The sequence below is a fragment of the Scyliorhinus canicula genome, chromosome 16, assembly GCF_902713615.1.
Source record: "Scyliorhinus canicula chromosome 16, sScyCan1.1, whole genome shotgun sequence".
NCBI lineage: Eukaryota > Metazoa > Chordata > Chondrichthyes > Carcharhiniformes > Scyliorhinidae > Scyliorhinus > Scyliorhinus canicula.
In genome coordinates, this window is record NC_052161.1 from 21,518,933 (window position 1) to 21,540,675 (window position 21,743).

The window sequence follows — 21,743 nt, forward strand, 5'->3', positions numbered from 1 at the left end:
AGAAAGGGTATTTGATCCGGGCTTCTCTGAATGCCATTTGGTTCTGGCCGCAAGAAAGTAAAGGAGCACAACTTTTTCATCACAAATCATTTTCTCCTTTTCCCGGTGAAGAAGCCGGTGATCTCGCTCTGCTTTCCACCCATCATCACGAAGGCCAAGATAGAGAACTTAACTCGAGCACCCTGTGATGTTTTGAATTGGTGTTCTAACGGCTGTCACCACAGTTGCTTGTTTCACATGAACTTGAATCACTGCATTTCCAAACATTATAGAAGTGAAATTTGACTGTCTCATTGTTCATGTCTAGGCAATCTATAATCTTGTGTTGATCCTTCAAAGAAGAAGTTGACCCTGTGGGGAAATTATTGCTGCTAAATCACAGAGTGAAGCTCCACCATAGGGAAAGACACATCTGTGCCAAATATTTCTTAAAAAGTGGCAATTGCATTGTGAAAATTGGCACCTCTATTTTCACACGGCATCACGTATAGGGAATCTCAAAGCTATTCTGAAAAGATACCCATTGCTGTTCAAAAGCAGCCTCTTACAGTTATCTAATTTGAAAGAAATACAACTTGCATTTCTGTAATGCATTTCATGACCAGGATGTCTCAAAGTGCTTGACCGCCAATGACGTAGTCACTGTAATATAGGGCAGGGTTTTTCAAAGTGTGGGTCGCCACCTGCGGATGGGTCGTGGAGCGATCAGTCACCCCGTTCCCATGGTGGTCCCGATTGCGGGAGAAGCGCTCAACAGCCTCTACCACTTTTACATCAAGAATGGCAGCCACGGCTGCCCTGTCCTTTAAATGGAAATTAATGAGGCTGTGTGGAGTTTTTGGGCCAGAAGCGGAGAGCAGATCACACACCCTGCACCCATACTTGACGTCAAGTGCCCTCTAGGTATGTGCTTTTGCTGCCAAATCACAGGGCAGTGTTGCTCCCATTTCCCAACTGCTGGCAAGCAAGGCAAGTGATCTGTGAAGATGAATTATTTTCTTAAAAGTAAGAGATGACCAAAGACTCAAATAAGCAGTTTACCTATTGGACAGTATCTCGCAACAGAATCTGTTGGGACAGAGCTGCACAGGAGAGTCCAGGGCAGGACAGCAGTGCTAGTTAACAGCCTACAAAGAATAAACTCAGGAACAAAACGGTGTACAGTTGATTTCTTGAGGTTTGATTTTGTCAATTGTGACAATGCAACTAAGGATGCAAAGCCCATGTGTGTCATATGCAGAGAAATACTGGCAAATGAGAGGAGAAGTTTTGGAATTTGAAAGAGAAGCAGTGGGTGAAAAATTCCTTTCGTGGTTGAGACCCCAGAATCAGTTCTTAACATAGAGCTGTCTCTAAATTAAAAGACTGCTGCTGTAGCTGACCTGTGATACCACATTAAAAACACACCAAAAGCCCTCAAGGCTGTCCGCATTCTGGAGTGCTGAGTAGAACACACATTTTGTTCCTATTGCCCTTCATTTTTTTTTTTTTTTTTTATAAATTTAGATTAGCCAATTATTTTTTCTAATTAAGGGGCAATTTAGCGTGGCCAATCCACCTACTCTGCACATTTTTGGGTTGTGGGGGCGAAACCCACGCAGACACGGGGAGAATGTGCAAACTCCACACGGACAGTGACCCAGAGCCGGTATCGAACCTGGGACCTCAGCGCCGTGAGGCGGTTGTGCTAACCACTAGGCCACCGTGCTGCCCTTCTATTGCCCTTCATGACGATCTACGTGTGCGAGGTTGGATTTTCGTAAAGGTGACGACTGCACAAAGGAAGTGGCTGAAGTCTGCACCTGATGTGCACATTGGCCTCTCCCCCTTTGCACCTGATTCAAGTGAAATCGTGAGGACCAAGCAGGTCTCCCCTTTCACAGTAAAGGTATGCGAACATGGTGTGGGTAGCGAAGGTCGTCCGAATGGCAGGTGTCCTGAGAAAAAAAAAGTTTGAAAACCACATGTAGAGAATGCAGCAGCCAATTTGCACACAGCAAGCTCCCCAAAAATAGCAATGTGATAATGAACCAGATAATCTGTTTTTGTGATATTGCCCTTGAAGGTGGTGGTCAGCTGCCTTCTTAAACCGCTGCAGTCCATGTGGTACAGGTATTCCCAAAGTGCTTTTTGGAAGGGAGTTCCATCATTTTGATACATCAACTATGAAGGAACGGCAATATAGTTCAAATCATGATGGTGTGTGCCTTGGAGGGGCATTTGCATGTAGTGGTGTTGTTGCCCATCTAGGAGGTAGAGATCACGGGTTTGGAAAGGTGCTTGTAGATAGTACACACTGCTGGAACTGCATCGGTGGTGGAGGGAGTGGATGTTGAAGGAGTGTTTTCCCCTTGATTCCCATCGACTCTAGTTTTGCTTTAATTCCTTGATGCCATACTTGATTGCCTTGATGTCAAAGGCAGTCCCTTTAATCTCGCCTCTTAAGTTCATTTTTGTCCATGTTTAGACTAAAGGGGCAGGTGGAGCGGTAATGTCACTGGACTGGTAATCCAAAGGCCCAGGCTATTGATGCTCTGGGGACATGGGGTTTGAATTCAACCATGGCAGGTGGTGGAATTCGAATTCAGTTAACAAATCTAGAATTAGCTATCTATTTTCAGTAATTGTAGCCATGAAACCATGATTATCGTAAAAAACCATCTGGTTTACTAAAGAAATCTGCCGTCTTTAGTTGGTCTGGCCTACATATGACTCCAGACCCACAGCAATGTGGTTGACTCTTAAATGTGCTTTGAAATAGCGTAGCAAGCCACTCGGGTGTATCAAAACTACTACAATGTCTACAAAAAGGAACAAAACCTAGCGTATTACAGACATTGAATTGAATATCAGGGGTGATGGTTGGGTTCTCTCGTGTTGACGATGGTCATTACCTGGCAAATGTTACTTGCCACTTCTCCGCCTGAATATTGAACAGGTCTTGGCTGCATATTGATATGGACATGGACTACTTTAGTAAAGGACTCTCCACAGTACTGCACTGGAGTATCAGCCTTGATTTGAATAACAATAGATTTGTTTTGTGCAAAACTCCCTCTTTGCTGTTGTCATGACACTGAGAATATGGCAGACGTCTTTTGACAGCATTTACAAGAGGACCTGATTTCCATGATGCCACTGAAGCCAGTGGCATCAAATGGCACAAGAATAAAGGCATCTGACCCCAGAGTGTGCCTGTAACTTGCAGAATTGGAATATAAAACACAATAGAAAAATGGCTAAAGCGAAACATTAATTGTGACGGAATGTTTTTCCAACATTTTGAATTGTGCATGGCGTTCAGATGAAGTTGATTCTGTTAGATAATATTTACCACGAATCAGTCTATTTTTATATAGCATAAGTTTTGTATCTCTCCATGATGTATAGATTTACAATTATAACCTGAATCGAGATCAGATTATGGACTTGATATCAGTTCTGATGTCCATTGACATGAATATTACATTCCTTCAAATTATGGGGACGTGCTACTTTGTTTTCAGTGTTATTTTTGCCAGCAATGGCTGTCAGTGCACTTCATGAGCAGTAATCAGCATCAACAACGAGAAGGTACAGAGACATTTGAAAACTCTTTGATACAAGAATTCTGTCTCAAACTGAACTATGTGTTCCATATTGCATCTCTCTCAAGAAAGAGTTAAGAAAAGAAATTACTCTGCCTCCAAGTGAACTGCGACCCAATTATCGTCTTGACACAAGTTGTGCCTAAAACGATCAATCCAAATCTGCCTGATTGATAAACTATTATAATAACACAAATTCCTTGGTCCAGCTTATTTGTATCATTGTACACAGATCTTGAAGACAAATGAGGCATAAACAAAATTCCACGGTGTGCGGCTACATTGCTCTTTCCTGGCTGCAGCCTTGAATTTGCCTTTTATTGTTTGCATCTATGATTTAATTTCCTACGAATGAACTCTAAATTAAAGCCCTCAAGATTAACCTTTCCGTTCCTTTCATTTTTCATTCATTTTCTTGCAAGACTGACGGGTCTGATTTCTAATCTTTCCACCTAACTCATTCTCCAATATCAGCAATCAGCCTCATGGGTCTCCGCTGCCTCTAGGGCTGTGAGATGTTTCTTGAACTTTAATGACCAGACTGAATGCAGCATTCAAAAACGTAATGAAAAATTATATATGACGGCCACAGTTGTGCCAGACTTTTATTTTAATGATTCAGTAATATACTAGTATTCCAATTGTTTTGCTAATTACTGCTCTAAAATTACTGAACATCCAAAGTGTTAGAACATAGAACAGTACAGAACAGGCCCTTCGGCCCTCAATGTTGTGCCGAGCCATGATCACCCTACTCAAACCCACGTATCCACCCTATACCCGTAACCCAACAACCCCCCCTTAACATTACTTTTTTTTATTAGGACACTACGGGCAATTTAGCATAGCCAATCCACCTAACCCGCACATCTTTGGACTGTGGGAGGAAACCGGAGCACCCGGAGGAAACCCACGCACACAGGGGGAGGACGTGCAGACTCCACACAGACAGTGACCCAGCCGGGAATCGAACCTGGGACCCTGGAGCTGTGAAGCATTTATGCTAACCACCATGCTACCCTGCTGCCCCTGTTGAATCAAAGTTTCCACAAATCAAGTTGATGCCATTTATTAAATATCTGTGTATCTCTCTTCCAATTTCAAACATTTTGCACTTGCATCTTGAATGTAAACAGTCATAATTTTGCCCACTTAAGCTTTCCTGGGTCCATTTCGGTGTGCGATTGTTTTGTCGTTCTTCAATGCTAATTTATTTAATATTATCTGAACATTTGGTCAGTTTATTATGTTTTGGAACAGTGCATGCGTATTGGAGGTCAACACTGACCCCCAGGGCATTGAGCACAGTTCTTCACCCAGCCCAACATTGCTTTTCTCACTCATACCCACAAGTTACGATAAAGTTGCAGTGACTGCTTCATTATTCTCGCTGCAGACTCCTGCAGTTCCAGATCAAGGTTCATGCAGGACAACAATATTAAAGTTACACTATTGGCCTGTAGAGTAAGCTCAAAATTCAATTCTCCATGAATACAATGGGAGATACTGGCAGCACTCGTACATAAGGTAGCAAATCCCACAGATTCCCCACTCTCTGGGTGAAGAAATTTCGCCTCAACTCAGTCCTAAAAGATTTACACCTTATCCTCAAATGAAGACCCATAATTCTGGACTGCCCCACCGTGGGGAACATTTTTTTCTGAATCTATCCTGTCTAATCCTGTTAGAACTTTATAAGTTTCTATGAGATCCCCTATCACTCTTCTAAACTCCAATGAATAATATCATAACCGACTTAGTCTCTTCTCATATCACAGTCCTGCCATTAGAGAAATCAGCCTGGGAAACCTTTGCTGCACTCCCTCCATAGCAAGAACATCCTTCCTCAGATAAGGACACCAAAACTGCACACAATACTCAGGCGTGCTCTCACCAACGACCTATAAAATGGCTGTAAAACATCTCTATTCCTATACTCAAATCCTCTCACTGAAGGGGGTGGGGTGGGGACAGGGAGGGAGGAAGGACGAGGGAAGGAGAACAACAGAGCAGAGCCAGAAGGGAGTAAAGAGGAGGGAATACAAATTGAGGGGGAGAGCACAGGAAACGACGACCACAACAAGCACAGCAAGGCGAAAGAGAGAAAGAAAGAACAGGAAGAAGGAACGACAGACGGCCAAAGCTGAGGCAAATGGACAAAATCAAAAAAGAAGACAGACTAAGAGATGCAAGTGACTTCGGTGCCCCTTCCACTCACTTTTCTTTTGCTTGTTTTGTAATTTAAAAAAAGAGAAGGGGGGAAGAACCCCCCCCCCCCCAACTTACTGCCATGTGTTATGACATTTTCTTGCTTCTTTGTATATTTACTTCCTCTGGGATTTTTTCCCTTATGTTTTTATTTAAAAAAAATTTTTTGGCTTTCTCTGTACATTTGTAGCCATGATGTGGAGATGCCGGCATTGGACATAATTAAAACATAACGACGTTGTAAAGGGCTCAAAGAACACTGCCCTAACATTGAGACCCAGAATACCGAACTCCTTGCCAAGTTTGTAGTTATTCATCCAAAGCCCACAAAGTGGGGGTTTATTGGATTGGTTGAGATACCGGCGTTGGGACTGGGGTGAGCACAGCAAGATGTCTTCCAACACCAGGTTAAAGTCCAACAGGTTTGTTTCGAATCACTAGCTTTCGGAGCGCTGCTCCTTCTTCAGATTCACCTGAGGAAGGAGCTGTGCTCCGAAAGCTACTGATTCGAAACAAACCTGTTGGACTTTAACCTGGTGTTGGAAGACTTCTTACTGTGTACATTTGTAAGTATACCATGTATAAAACCCAATAAAACATTTTTTAAAAATCAAGGCTAACATACCATTTGCCTTCTTTACTGCCTGCTGTACCTGCGCGCTTACTTTCAGCGATTGATGCACAGGGTCACCAAGGTCTCGCTGAGTATCCACCTCTCCCAATTTACACCCATTCAAATAATAATCTGCCTTCCTATCTTAGCTACCGAAACAGATAACGTCACATTTATCCACATTATACTGCGTCTTGGCAGACAGGACACTGGCTGTTCCTGGCAGAGTCACTTTAACTGCTTACCTGTCAAATTTATACAATGTGTAGTTCCCTGTTCAAGAGGGAGAGAGTCTATATGGCCAACATATTTTGGCTCAGCTGTGAATTAGCAGCAACTGGTTGGAGCTCTGCGTCCACCAAATTAGAAACAAGCCCAGTCAAACAATGGATTTAATTCCGAATGATCTCGTTTCACTCTGTTAATGAAGTTTACTCTCTCCCACCACCCCCATTCTCAACGTTCATCTGCTGTTTGACACTAGCTGAGGCATTATTTTCCACAACAACTAACTAATGCTTAAAAAATTAAGTTTTTTAAAAAAGTAATAATAAAGACTCTCCTCAGACACACTTTAAAAATATATATTCAAATGAACACATTTCCAAATTATAGGGTGTCTGTTTTTTCTAAGGATAAAAAACTATGCAGAGTTCTAGCATAGTTTTAAATCATATTCTTGCTGCTTTGCGGTAGGTAGACTAATCTAATGAGGATTGGGAAATTGTAGTTATTGGTCAGATTTGAGCAATTGGATCTTAGCCAAAGACTGAAACCAGATATTGGATACCATGGCCTGGATTCTCCGTTCTGGAACTATCAGAGAATCGGGACTGGTCTCCACTGGTGCTGGGAGTAGGGCCCAGGTGCGGGTCTCACTCCTTAACCATGCAAATATATGCGTGGTGGAGACTAACTGGATCCCACCGGAATCCTGATATCAGGCCACCATTTTGAGCGGGCCCGATCCTGAGGTCTGGTGACAGGCCGACACCCCTCTCACAATGCTAATTCCACCCCCCACCCCTCCCAGGGGCATTCCCCCCCCCCCCCACCCAATAATGGGAATGATGGGGCACCTCCCCCACCCCAACAGCACGCACGCATGAGGGTGAGCAAAGCCTCAAACCAATGCCCCCCCCCCATCAGACAACCCCCCCCCCCCCCCGGCAGATGAACAGCACTCCAGTGAGAATCAAAAGTAGGAACACTGTCCCTGTCATAGCATTTACAGTGCACAAGGAGGCCATTTGGCCCATTGAGTCTATACTGGCCCTTGAAAGAGCACTCTACTTAAGCCCACACCTTGACCCTACCCCGGTAACCCAGCAACACCACCTAACCTTTGGACACCTAAGGGGCAATTTAGCATTGCCAATCCACCTAACCTGCACATCTTTGGACTGGAGGAAACAGGAGCACCCGGAGAAAATCCACGCAGACACGGAGAGAACGTGTAAACTCCACACAGTCACGAGGTCAGCATTTAACCCGGGTACCTGGAGCTGTGAGGCAGCAGTACTAACCACTGTGCCATCTTGCCACCTCAGACAAAAGACTTTAAAGCAGCTTCTGTTATGGGTGCTGACACAGTGCTTGGTTGATTGTTTATTTATATTTCCTTTCACATTTGAATGCATCTCAAGTCTCCGACTTTGATGCTAACCACAATGTTTCTGAACACTCTTGCTATGATTGACAGCTGCTCTCCACCTCAAAAGGAGCTAAGTGGTTTCACTTCCTCTTCTCACAGCAGAAACCACTTAGCTGCTTTCGATGTGGTGACGAGCTAACTCCTCGGACACTTGGGGGACCCCCACCTCTGCAGCATGATAGCAGCAGGGGGGGCACTTTATCGGTGTCTTGACCCCCTCCGGGCTCCACCGCAGCAGGGCTGTGCTTGCCCAACCTCTCTCCAAACCTCCCCCAGTGGAGTTTCCAATGTGGGGGTCGGAGCATCACGGTGGGGGAGGAGACTTGGGCTTCGGCCTTCCAGCCAGTTAATTACATGCGTATGCATGGTAAACATTCATTTCTGTGATCCCGCTGGCACAGGTTGGGTAGCACCCAAGGCCGGCAGCGGGGCTGCAGAAATTGGCAATGGGCGCCGAACCCGGTTTTCGGAGGACGTCTCATTCTCCACCCGATCAGGATTCTTGTTTGCAATGGCAGGGAACGGAGAATCGCAGTCTATAAATTTGTTTTGATTCATTGATAATCTCCTCCCCCAACATCTCCCACATACACAGCAATTATTTGAACATTTCAGACTTGTCAGCATATGCTGGGTGTGGGGAAAAGGCAGGAGGATGGCACTAAGTCAGTTGGAGAGCCAGTGCAGACATGATGGGCCAAATGGCCTCCTCCTGCGCCATAGCAATTCTGTGCCTTATGGATACAACATAAACGTGAATGCTGACCAAGTGCCAAACAATAACCATCTCCTACAAGAGAGGATCTAATTACCGCCCCTTGACATTCAATGACATTACCATCACTGAATCCCCTACAATCAACATCCTGAGGGTTACCATTGATCAGGAACTGAACTGGACTAGCCATATTAATACTTTGGCTACCAGGGCAGCACGGTGGCGCAGTGGTTAGCACTGCTGCCTTACGGCGCGGAGGACCCGGGTTCGACCCTGACCCAGGTCACTGTCGGTGTGGAGTTTACACATTCTCCCCGTGTCTGCAAGGGTCTCACCCCCACAAGCCAAAGATGCACAGGGCAGGTGGATTGGCCATGCATAATTGCCCTTTAATTGGAAAAAAAGAATTGGGGACTCTTTTAAAACATTTTGGTTTAATTTAGTTAAAATGCTGTGGCTACCAGGGCAGGTCAAAGGCTAGGAATCTTATGGCAAGTAACTGACCTCCCAAAGCCCATCCACCATCTACAAGGCACAAGTCAGGAGTGTAATGGAATACTCTCCACTTGCTGGATGGATGAGTGCAGCTCCAACAACACGAAGTTCGACACCATCCAGAACAAAGCAGCCCGCTTGATTGCTCCCCCATCCACAAACATTCAAACCCTCCACCACCGACGAACAGTGGCAACCGTGTGTACCATCTACAAGATGCAACTCGCCAAGATTGCTTCGACACACCTTCTAAACCAAACCCGCGACCATCTAGAAGGACAAGGGCAGCAGATACCTGGGAACCCCACCACCTGGATGTTCCTCTCCAAGTCACACACCACCCTGACTTGGGAAATATATCACCGTTCCTTCACTGTCGCTGAGGCAAAATCATGGTATTCCCTCCCTAACGGCACAGTGGATGTACCTACACCTCAAGGGCTTCAGCGGCTCAAGAAGGCAGCTCACCACCCCTTCTGAAGGGCAACTAGGGATGGGCAATAAATGCTGGCCTAACCAGCGACACCCACATCCCGTAAATGAATTAAAAAATGATTGATGTAATGTGTTCCTGTGAGACTCCTAACTTAAAAACTTTTAAAGTCGCACAATAAACATTGAGTCTGAGTATGAACTTCCAACTCACTGCTCATTGTGGATAAGTATGTTTTTAGGAATATGGAATCCTATCTCTATTGTAACATTGTTGAGCAAGCTTGCTTTGCATCAAGTGAGTGATATTTGGTTAATAGTGATCCTTCAACCACCACTAAAACAGAATACTTAATAATTTACTTCATTGCTGAATCCTGTGCAGGAATTGGCTGCAGCATTTGCTTCTGAAACAGTGACGACACTTCAAAAGTACCTCATTTGCTGGGAAGTATTCAGATATCTGATAAACCTTCAACTGGTGTGTGACAATGTAATTGCTGCTTTTATTTCAGGCCTTCCAGAACATTCTCTCTGGATATAACATTCAAGAAAAAGACCCTGGAGTGCAATTGTTACAATAGGTTTTCTCCCTTCTAGGGCCATCTAGTGTTCAATTAACAACATTCAAGCATAATACAAGACATTAAGGACTTTGAAATGCTACACTAATGCAAGCTATTTGATTTGTTACCTTGCAAGCAAGCTATTACTCTTTTTTTGATTCCCAACAATGTTGGATAAACTTACCCAATGCAAACCCCATGCAAAATGCCACATCTGCAATTGCGTAAACACTTCCGTACACAGAGACGTGACGCAAGTCCACTAGGTAACCCATAATAGGCATCATAGAAGAATCTACCATTCCTAAAAGGATTAACACATTGATTAGAGATGACAGTTCCAGAAAGGCAACTTGACCAGAAGTAACAAACACACCAGTGATTCAACGCATTTAAAAAAAAAGACAAGGTAATCAAAATTAAATTATTAAAATATACATTAATGTGCTGAAAATTTCATACTTCAGATTTACAATCAGGAACCCATCTGTCCACTTGATGATCAAGAACAAGTTTGACAAAAGATCAACAACCTAAAATGTTAACTGTCTCTCTGTCCACAGATGCAGCCTGATCTGCTGAGTATTTTCAGCATTTGCTGTTTTTTTATTTAAATTTAGGGGTGTGCCAAGTTTTTTTTTAAAAATTAGAAGTTTATTATTTTATAAAGAGAGAGGAAGTACTCAAAGGTTTGAAATCCTTGAAAGTTGATCATTTGGCAGGGCCAGATGAATTGTTTCCGAGTCTACTGATGGAGGTCAAGGAGGAGATAGCAGATGCTCAGAGGATGTATTTTCCAATCCTCACTAGATACAGGGGAGGTACCAGCGGACTGGAGAAATATCAACGTGGTTCCATTGTTTAAAAGAGATCAAAGGAAATGCCAAACAGTTATAAGCCAATTAGTCTTACTACAGTGGTGGGGAAATTAACAGAATCAATCCTGAGAGATAGGATTAACAGTCACGAAGAAATTTATGGACTAGTCAGAGATAGTCAACATAGATTTGTTAAAGGAAGGTCTTGCCTCACAAATTTGATTGAATTCTTTGAGGAAGTGAGAAGAAGAGTCGATGAAGGTGGTGCAGTGGATGTTGTGTACACGGATTTTAGGAAGGCGTTTGACAAGGTCCCACATGGCATATTGGTCAAAAAAGAAAAAGCCCATGTGTTACAGGGCAATGTGGCAAACTGGATAAAAAGTTGGCTTAGTAACAGGCAACAATGGGTGATGCTCGATGGCTGCCCTTACAAATGGAAAGTTGTTTCAAGTGGTGTTCCACAGGGCTCGATGTTGGGACATTTATTGTTTGTGTTGTATATTAACGATTTTGACTTGAATGTGGGGGGCATGATTGGGAAATTTGCAGATGACACAAAGTTTGCCCGAGTGGTAGACAGTATAGAGGTTAGCTATAAACTCCAAAACGATATAGATGGGTTAGTGGACTGGGCGATAAAGTGGCAGATAGGATTTAACACATAGAAGGGCGAGATCATGGATTTAGGGAGTACACAATAAATGGGAATATACTAAGAGGGGTAGATGAAGTGAAAGATCCTGGCGTACAAGTACATAGGTCCCTAAATGTAGCAGTTCAAGTACACAAGGCTGGAAAGAAAGTATATGGAACTCTCCTTCATTGGCAAAGATATAGAATATAAAAGTAATGATATAATGTTGGAATTGTATAAAACACCGGTGAGGCCACGAATGGAGTATTGTGTGCAATTCTGATCACCACATTACAGGAAGGACATAATTGCTCTGAAGAGAGTGCAGAAAAGGTTTCCAAGTATGTTGCCAGAGAGGTGTAGCTACAAGGAGAGATTGGATAGGTTGGGATTATTTTCTTTGGAACAAAGAAGTCTAAGGGGTGACTTATTGTGGTGCACAAAATTATGAGGGGAAGTGGTAGGATGGACAGGATTATATAGTTTCCCTTGGTGGAGAATTCTAGAACCAGGGGATGTAGATTCAAGATAAGTGGCAGAAGGTGTAGAGGAGACCTGAGGAAGAACTTTTTTTATGCACAGGGTAGTAGAAGTCTGGAATACGCTGCCCGAGTTGGCGGTGGAGGCAGAGACCCTAAACTCTTTTTAAAAGTACCTTAAAAGCTATAAAATACAGGGCTATGGGCCAGGTGCAGGAAGGTAAGATTAGAAAGGGCACCTGGGTATACTTGGGCTGGCATGGACAAGATGGGCTGAATAGCCTCCTTTTGTGCTATAACTTTTTAATGCTTCTAAAAGACCATTTGACATCGTTGAATGTTGTTTTGTACAGATCGACCTCACCTTGGTTTCTCATTATATCACTTAAGCCCTTCTCTCCCTAGAGTAATTTTCAAAATTTGCCAATTGTAATTTTAATATTAGTCTGTTGAAATGATGCTGCCATACATACACATTGCACCCTATAGGGACTGATCTAAGGCCCATGCTTGTAATATAGCATCACCCTGGCACTGAAGTTCATAATTCATTTGATACAATATCAAATGCAACATTGCTTCTTGCAATCATAAAATTAGGGGACTTGATAGTTTTCTTTACTGTTACTTTTGTATTTAAATGGAAACAAGTGAACATGATGTGTTTTTTTACTTATGCTCATTAATTGGTGATTGGGGCTGATCTAAACTTCAGACAATAACCTCTCTCACAAGATGGTGTTCTGCATGTTGCCCTTTAATTAAGATATCATCGTCTTTGCTCACCTATGGCAAAACCAACTCCAAAATTTGGCACAATGAGTCCATATATATTTTTGGCAAGCGGTACCTGTAATTAATGAAACAAATATGTTAATTGTTTTGTAAAATAATTTTATCTGAATTCTCAATTTTGATGCAATTTCATTTGTGAATGTTTCCATTCCATTTCAGTACCACTTTTATATTTTACAATTCTAACTACTCTTCCCCTATTCCAGAGGAAACATTATCCATAACTTTATTTGTTATCCTATTTTGTGTCCCATTCACCAATTCTAACATATTTTATGAACACTAAAAACATGGGTCTAATCTACAATTTTTTAAATTTGGATATTTTATCTTCTTCCTTAATACCTTGTCTATGTCTCAATCACTTCTTTCACTAGCTGTGAAATTAAACATTAAAGGTGAAGGATTTCAGTGGCCTGTACTTTCTGATTTCCTGTCTGCGAGAATCTTTCAATTTCATTGGCTGCTTATTCTGCTTGATGGCATCACTGCTGCTGGACACCTGGAAAGCCCTGTGATTTGGTGGCAGATTCAAACTGACCCTGGGAAAGGGGGACTCTGTGTCACGGAGATGGACTGATTTCTTGAAGGTCATCAGCAATTACTTTGTCGCTGACTGCGAAATCTAGTTCCACGCTAATGAATGTAGTGTCAAAAATAATGATTGCATATATTTAATAATCATTATTCATTACGTTCATTTTAAGAATATAAATTTATATATAAAATAATTTTCCTTAAATTGTGGAATGCAATGTAGAGGAAACTCATTCATCATTAAATCCATGCATTCACGTTCAAAAGGATGAAAATATGCCCAAGTTGTTGCTTGTAATGTATTTTGGACCATAGCCTGCATCAAAAGAACAAGGTCAAGTCCCAGCAGTTAATTGGAGAAGCTTGATTAAATTTAAAAGCCATTGATGCATTTCAGGAATTAAAATGTGCCACATTTAGTGAAAGGTGATTCAAACCGACTTCATTCCAGCAAGCCATTTGATAACCCCAATTTGATATTGTTAAACTTACACAAACAATGCTTATTCCAACGAGTATCATCCCAAGGAGGGAACACAGCCACCTGAGGAAGAGATGAGAGCTGGTGAGTATTGGCCGGATTTGCTGATGATAACCATTCAAGTGCTTTCATATTCAGAAGCTGGCTTTCCCTTAATATGGCTGCTGTCTGAGAGATAGCTTAGTCTGACGGCCAAGTTTATACATTTTCTTTCATAAAACAAACCCACGTGATTTCATTTCCTGAGCAAGCAGACACATAGGGTATTAGATTATTAAATATGGTTTATGACAGGAACCACTGGATATCTATTGATCTGTTTTTATTATTAAAGTCATCAAAACCCATTGCACAGATTGCGAGACCTACATGCTCAATAGATGGTTCACAGGGTAATTTCCTACCTGCCCATTCTGTGTGCAAGGATACCAAAGATGTTAGTTCCAATTAGATACGAGATACTTGCTGGAACAAAAGCAATGCCTAAAAACCGAAATGAAGCTTATCGGCGTTAATGTCACTCAAATATAATGAAATCACAATCTGCAAGAAGCAGGTATTGATAACTGTAGAGATAATAAAATGCTGCAGCATGAATAAACAGTTCTAATTTCCTATTGAAGGATAAGCTAGAATAACAGAAGAACAAGAATAATATTTGTAGAATGATACCAGTGTAGGAAAATCGTTTTTTTCTTTATCCAGTTGCTTTTGTACCGTACAAAATTTCTTTGAGAAAGAGTACTACTTGCAGAGCTTCATGTTTACTTAATATTAATCAGTATTAGCAGGAATACTTTCTTGTTTGGTTAGCTGTTGAACATTTAAAACCCTGTGCAATGAATTAGCAGCATGAATGTTACTTTATATATGGAAAATTAAAGTTTCGTGTCGGCCAATTGTCTGACTAAATGTTAAAAATTCAAATCTGTTCAAAGGTGACAGTTCAGAAGTAACCAATGCGATTGAAGGCATATCAAAAATCGGGACAGTTCTGAAATTTGGGGTAACTTCTGCGGGAAGAATAATTGCCCTCATTTCTTGGTGTGGTAAGAGGTCTGAGGAGTATATTAATGCAGGTTCCCTCTGGTGGATGTATCCGGTCAAAACATGAACCCAATCTCTGAGTAGACTGCAGTGTCCCGACATGACTCAGTTCTTGGTAATGCTCTTGCCTCTGAATCAGACTGGTGAGGCTTCAGGTCTGATTCCAGGACTTGATCACAAAACTCTAAGCCAGGCGCTCAATTGAGGGAGAATCGCACAGCCGAGAGGATGTCTTTTGGGTTAGATTTTAAGGTAATGCCCTATCCGCCCAGTCAGAGGGACATAACAAAAATACCATGGGCACTAGTTTGAAGAATAGCAGGGGGGTTAAACCCGATGTCCTAGCCGATATCTATTCCTTGAATCAACGTTGCAAAAATAGATTATAGGGTCATTAGCATATTACCGTTTGTGGGAGCTTGCTGTGCACGATTGGCTGCGGCTTTTCCTTTATTACAACCGTGACTACACTTAAAGTACTTCATTGATTGTAAGAACTTTAAGACATCTTGTGGCCACGACAGGCACTATATAAATGTAAGTATTTTCCTTTATTCATCGATATGTTAATAACACTCACCAGCGCAACATTAAGAAGCATTAACAATATAGCTGCGCATGATGACCAGAGAATTCTCGAATAGTTACTGACAATTTCAAATAAGAAAGTAGTATAAAATTTATATTTACCCAGTTGCCATTTCGGGGAACACATGGTTTCCATCATCCAAATGGGCAAGGCTGGTTCGAGCATTGCAATGCCCATATTAGCAAAGCATATGGCTCCTTATTAAAATAAAAGAACCAAATTATTAACAATGACCAGCAATTATTAATGCTGAAATATAAGCTCATGGGTAGAGATGGCCGCATGCACAGAATGAATTTAATAAGGTAGGACTTGAGAAAAATGTACCCTTTATCAGGAGCAGTTCCAACAAAGGAAAGATTGTCAGAAGGGAACACTGTCAAATCAAGCAGTGGGTATAATTACACGAAATGCTTCTATTCTTGTGAGTTTTAATATTTATTGTTGAAAGGTTAAACACTTAAGCAAACAAGCCTGTTCAATTTTCAACAAGTTTAATGAAATACCGGATGCATTGATAGTTTGCATCACTGTTTACCAAGCTCGAATCAATGATTGCACAAAAGGAGATGATAGAACCACCTTTGATGCAAAGCCTGAATAAATGCAATAAATTATTTGATAAGTTGCTTGCATTTGTTAATGGGAGAACCTCACCTATGCCACATCCTTCTATCTTCTCAGTGTTATATTCTCCTGTGACTAACGTCAAATCTTCAAGACTCACTGGCTGCACTTATGCACGACAGCTACCGGGACCCGCAGCAAGGCCAGGCAGCAAGCTCAAGTCAAACTTATACTGCAAACTGAGACCTTCACTACCGATGTGGGTAGCTCAAGCTGATAAATGTACTCTTGAGTCTCGTGTTCCTTAAACATCAGCGCATCCAAAAATCCATCATGTCTATCCCTTCATGCAGGAAGTCCCATTCTAATATCACCCCAATCCTTGTTCACCTATAAAGATCCTAGACCCCCAGCACCTCAAGGTTAAAATGCTAATTTTCAAGTTTACATTTCTTTATGGCCTCATCCTTCCCTATCTCTGTAAATTCCTCCAATTCTATAACCTATCCAGAATTTCTATTCCTCAACTTGTTGTGTATTCTTTCCTTGCTTCACCCCTCGCATTGTAGTCATATCTCCAGCTGTCTATGCTCTTTGTTCTGGAATTCCCTCCTTAAACCCCTCTATCTTTTGCCCTTCCTTCAATAATTTCCTTGAAACTTGACACAATATGTCCTCCTTTGCTCAGAGTACAACTTTGTCTGTTTACTCATCTACAATCAGCATTGAAACATTATCCACCTTAAAGACACTATGTAAATGCAAGTCGGTAGTGTTCTTGTTGAACTCTCTGTTGAGGTCCTGAAATGATGCTAAAAGCATGACCATTAACCACACAGTGTAAATGAAAAGATGAATGATGCAATTGATATGCATTACAATGTAGAATCTATGATGTGGAGATGGCGGCGTTGGACTGGGGTGAGCACAGTAAGAAGTCTCACAACACCAGGTTAAAGTCCAACATGTTTGTTTCAAACACTAGCTTTCGGAGCGCTGCTCCTTCCTCAGGTGAATTCATATTCTTAATGTGGACTTCTTATATGAAATCTGTAATCATAGAGCTGAGAAACAGCAAGGGGCAAAAAACATTAGTGGGGGTTGTATATAGACCCCAAGCTGTAGTGGTGATATTGGGAATGGCATTAAACAGGAAATTAGCGATCAATGCGATAAAGGAGCACCTTTAATATGGGTGATTTTAATCTGCACGTAGATTGGGCAAATCAAATTAGTCACAATACCGTAGAGGAGGAATTCCTGGAGTGTACACGGGATGGTTTACTGGACCACTACATTGAGGAACAAACTAGAGAACAGGCCATCCTAAACTGGGTATTGTGCAATGAGAAAAGAATCATTGACAATCTAGTTGTGCAAGGCTCCTTGGGGATGAGCGACCATAATATGATAAACTTTTTCATCAAGATGGAGAGTTACATAGTCAATTCTAAGAATAGGGCCCTGAATCTTAATAAAGGAAACTACAATGCTATGAGGCATGAGTTAGGTATAATAGGGTGGGAAACGTTACTTAAACGGATGACGGTGGATAGGCAATAGCAAACATTCAAGGAGCACATGGGTGAACTGCAACAATTGTTTATTCCTGTTAGGTGCAAAAGTAAAACAGGAAAGGTGGCCAAACCATGGGTTTACAAGGGAAATTAGAGATAGTATTAGATCCAAGGAGGAGCACACAAATTGGCCAAGAAAAATAACAGACCTGAGGATTGGGAGCAGTTTAGAGTTCAGCAAAAGAGGATCAAGGGATTGATTAAGAAGGGGAAAATAGAGTACAAGAGTAAGCTTGCAGGGAACATTATGTGAAGAGAAAAAGATTGGTGAAGACAAATGTAGGTCCCTTATAGTCAGAAACAGGGGAATAGGGGTCAAGGAATAGGGGTCAAAGAAATGGCTGAGCAGCTAAATATATACTTTGGTTGTATCTTCACAAAGGAGGACACAAACAAGATACCAGAAATGTTGGGGAACACAGGGTTTAGTGAGAGGGAGGAACTGAAGGAGATCAATATTAGTAGAGAAATGGTGTTGGAGGAGTTGATGGGATTGAAAGCCGATAAGTCACCAGTGCCTGATAACCCACATCCCAGAGTACTTAAAGTGGCTCTAAAAATAGTGGATGCATCTTTGGTCATCTTCCAGGATTCTATAGACTCTGGAACAGTTCCGACAGATTAGAGAATAGCTAATCTAACCCCACTATTTAAAAAGTGGAAACAGAATTATCGACCAGTAAGCCTGATTTCAGTGGTAAGGAAAATTCTAGTATCCACTATCAAAGATTTTATAGCAGAGCACTTGGAAAACAGTGGCAGTATCAGACAGAGCCAGCATGGATTTATGAAGGGGAAATCATGCTTGACAAATCCATTGGAATTCTTTGAGGATGCAACTAATAGAGTAGATGAGGAGGAGCAAATGGATGTGGTTTATTTAGACTTTCATAAGGCTTTTGACAAAGTCTCACATCAGAAACTGTAAAATTAAAAAATGTTAAATTAAAGCACATGGGATTAGAGGTAGTGTATTGAGATGGATGGAAAACTGGTTGGCAGACGGAAAACAAAGAGTAGGAATAATCATGTATTTTTCCAAATGGCAGGCAGTGACTGGTGGAGTGCCGCAGGAATTGGTGCTGGGACCCCAACTATTCACTGTACATTAATAATTTAGATGAGGGAACAAAATGTAATATCTCCTGATTTGCAGATGACACAAAGCTGGGTGGGAGGGTGAGCTGTGAGGAGGATGCAGAGATCTTTCAGTGTGATTTGGACAAGATGAGTGAGTGGGCAAGTGAATGGCAGATCAGTATAATTTGGATAAATGTGAGGTTATCCACTTTGTAGCAAAAGCAGGAAGGCAGATTATTATCTGAAAGGCCATAAATTAGGAGAGGGGAATGGGCAACAAAACTTGGGTGTCCTTGTACACCAGTGGCTGAAGGTAAGCATGCAGGTGCACCAGGCGGTAAAGAAGGCAAATGGTATGCTGGCCTTCATTGCGAGAGGATTCGAGTACAGGAACAGGGATGTCTTGCTGCAATTAGGGGCAGCACGGTAGCATTGTGGATAGCACAATCGCTTCACAGCTCCAGGGTCCCAGGTTCGATTCCGGCTTGTGTCACTGTCTGTGCGGAGTCTGCACATCCTCCTCGTGTGTGTGTGGGTTTCCTCCGGGTGCTCCGGTTTTCTCCCACAGTCCAAAGATGTGCAGGTTAGGTGGATTGGCCATGATAAATTGCCCTTAGTGCCCAAAATTACCCTTAGTGTTGGGTGGGGTTACTGGGTTGTGGGTATAGGGTGGAGGTGTTAACCTTGGGTAGGGTGCTCTTTCCAGGAGCTGGTGCAGACTCGATGGGCCGAATGGCCTCCTTCTGCACTGCAAATTCTATGAAATTCTATGAAACTATACAGGGCCTTGGTGAGTCCATACCTGCAACATTGTGTGTAATTTCGGTCTCCTTATCTGAGGAAGGATGTTTGTGCAGTAGAGGGAGTGCAGAGAAGGTTTACCAGACTGATTCCTGGGTGGCAGGACTGACGTATAAGGAGAGATTGAGTCAGTTAGGATTGTATTCACTAGAGTTCAGAAGAAGAGGTGGGATCTCATAGAAACCTACAAAATTCTAACAGGACTAGACAGGGTAGATGCAAGAAGGATGTTCCCGATGGTGGAGCTGTCGATAACTAGGGGGTCACAGTCTGAGTATATGGGGCAGGCCATTTAGGACAGAGATGAGGAGAAAGTCCTTCACCTAGATAGTAGTTGGCACCATAGAAAGCGGTTGAGGCCAAAACACTATAGAATCAGTTAGATATAGCACTTGGGGCAAAAGGGATCAAAGGATATGGGGCAAGGCAGGATCAGGCTGCTGAGTTGGATGATCAGCCAATGATCATAATAAATGGCGGAGTAGGCTCGAAGGGCCGAATGGCCTCTTTCTGCTGCTTTTTTTCATTGTTTCCGTGAGACTTCAGTAGGTCCAACCAATCAACTATCCCCTTCCCAATATTCCATTGATCCTTAATGCACTTGCTGAACATAGATTGGAAAGTGAAACAATTGCTGCATAGCTGCATTATCACAGGAGAATGTCTGCTGACCTCCCGAGTGAAATTCATTTTCAAAACACATTTTCTTTTGTAAAGGGAAGATAGCAAATTATTTGTACCAATGAAATGCCACAGGTAGAGACATGGCAACCACTGGGCCCATCAATAGGCAAGGATATGGACAACACCCAGGTTGACACAGCAGGTAGGTGGTGCGAAATAGAGAACTTGGAAGAGTTGTCAGATTCGGATTTGTAATTAAATGTGTGGTCTGCATTTTTATGTGATTATTGAAAGGTTGTTCATCAAATTTTGGAATTTCAGTCAATGTTGATTTGGGGTTTAATCTTGAGGTAACAAGATTAACCGGTCCATTTCTGGGTGGCCTCTCCCAGAGATCTCGCCTGCCAGCTACAGAGCCAGTGGCCTCATTTTGAGAGGGCTCAACACATCCTGTTCTACTCTGGCACTTGAGAGGCCAGCAGTGGGCCTTCGGGCTGGGACATAGCTTGGGGACATAAGTCCTGTCTGCCAAGAGCTGTCAACCAATCAGAGACCTCTACTCAACACCAATGAGTTAGCTGCAGCTGGTACAACAGCCACCCAATGCCTCAGATCAGCCAGGGGCCTAGGCACAGGAGTGTTGGGGGGGGGGGGGGGGGGGGGGGGAAGGGGTTCAGCAGCAAGGGCAGGAAGATGCTCTCCACAGGACATCTTTTCCACTGTCAGTTCCTTTGAAGAGGCGCAGAATGCCTTTAAATTAGGTCCATCTCCTCCTCCAGCCGCCCCCCACCTCTCGCCCACCGCCCGGAATCTTGCAGGAAAACCAGGCAGGATTTACTGGTTGTGCTCCATCCATGGTGAACACCATTCTCCTCCTCACCTGCCACTAGGTTAATACCAGCACTGATGGGATGAGGCCCTTATTTGGGCATTAATTGCCATCTTGGTGGGGCCTTAACTGACAATGGGGCAGATATTCCATCCCTGGGCCTTCCCACCACGGACTTAATTGGGGTAGAGGCCGGTTGGTGGCAGGGCCCCCATGTAACTAAATGCCTCCTTTGTCATTCCAGCCGTGGGGAAGGGCACACGACTCTGCCCCCTGTCCCTTTAGTCCCATCATTACCAACTTCTCTGGCTATTTTGCCCCAACCTTTGGAAATCTCATTGTCTAACCTCTTCGCTTCTGAGTCTCAACTAGTTGTGGAAGACATTGCAACTGCGCTTCCCCTTAAATCCATCCTATCTACTCCATTTCCCCCTTTTGGGATCGATTTTTATTTGCCCAACGTGGGCATTGATGAGAGACGAATTTCATGACACAATGTAAGCTGCTGGTGTGTAGTAGCACTGTTGTACATTTGTCTTTATTCTGGAAATACCATCTGGACATGGGATTGATACATTTAAAACGTATTAAAAATAATTCCAAACCTTA

General features: G+C 42.6%; 1 protein-coding gene across 1 annotated transcript in view; it reads right to left on the bottom strand.

The window, feature by feature from the left end:
- slc18a2 (solute carrier family 18 member 2) overlaps positions 1-21,743 on the bottom strand; it is a 49,798-nt gene that overhangs the window by 6,051 nt on the left and 22,004 nt on the right. Inside the window, exons 10-14 of the mRNA XM_038773156.1 lie at positions 15,758-15,853; positions 14,425-14,503; positions 14,032-14,083; positions 12,994-13,057; positions 10,458-10,577 (exon numbers count right to left, since the gene is read on the bottom strand). Of these exons, the coding sequence (XP_038629084.1) occupies positions 10,458-10,577; positions 12,994-13,057; positions 14,032-14,083; positions 14,425-14,503; positions 15,758-15,853 (411 nt within the window). The remainder of the gene's footprint in view (positions 1-10,457; positions 10,578-12,993; positions 13,058-14,031; positions 14,084-14,424; positions 14,504-15,757; positions 15,854-21,743) is intronic.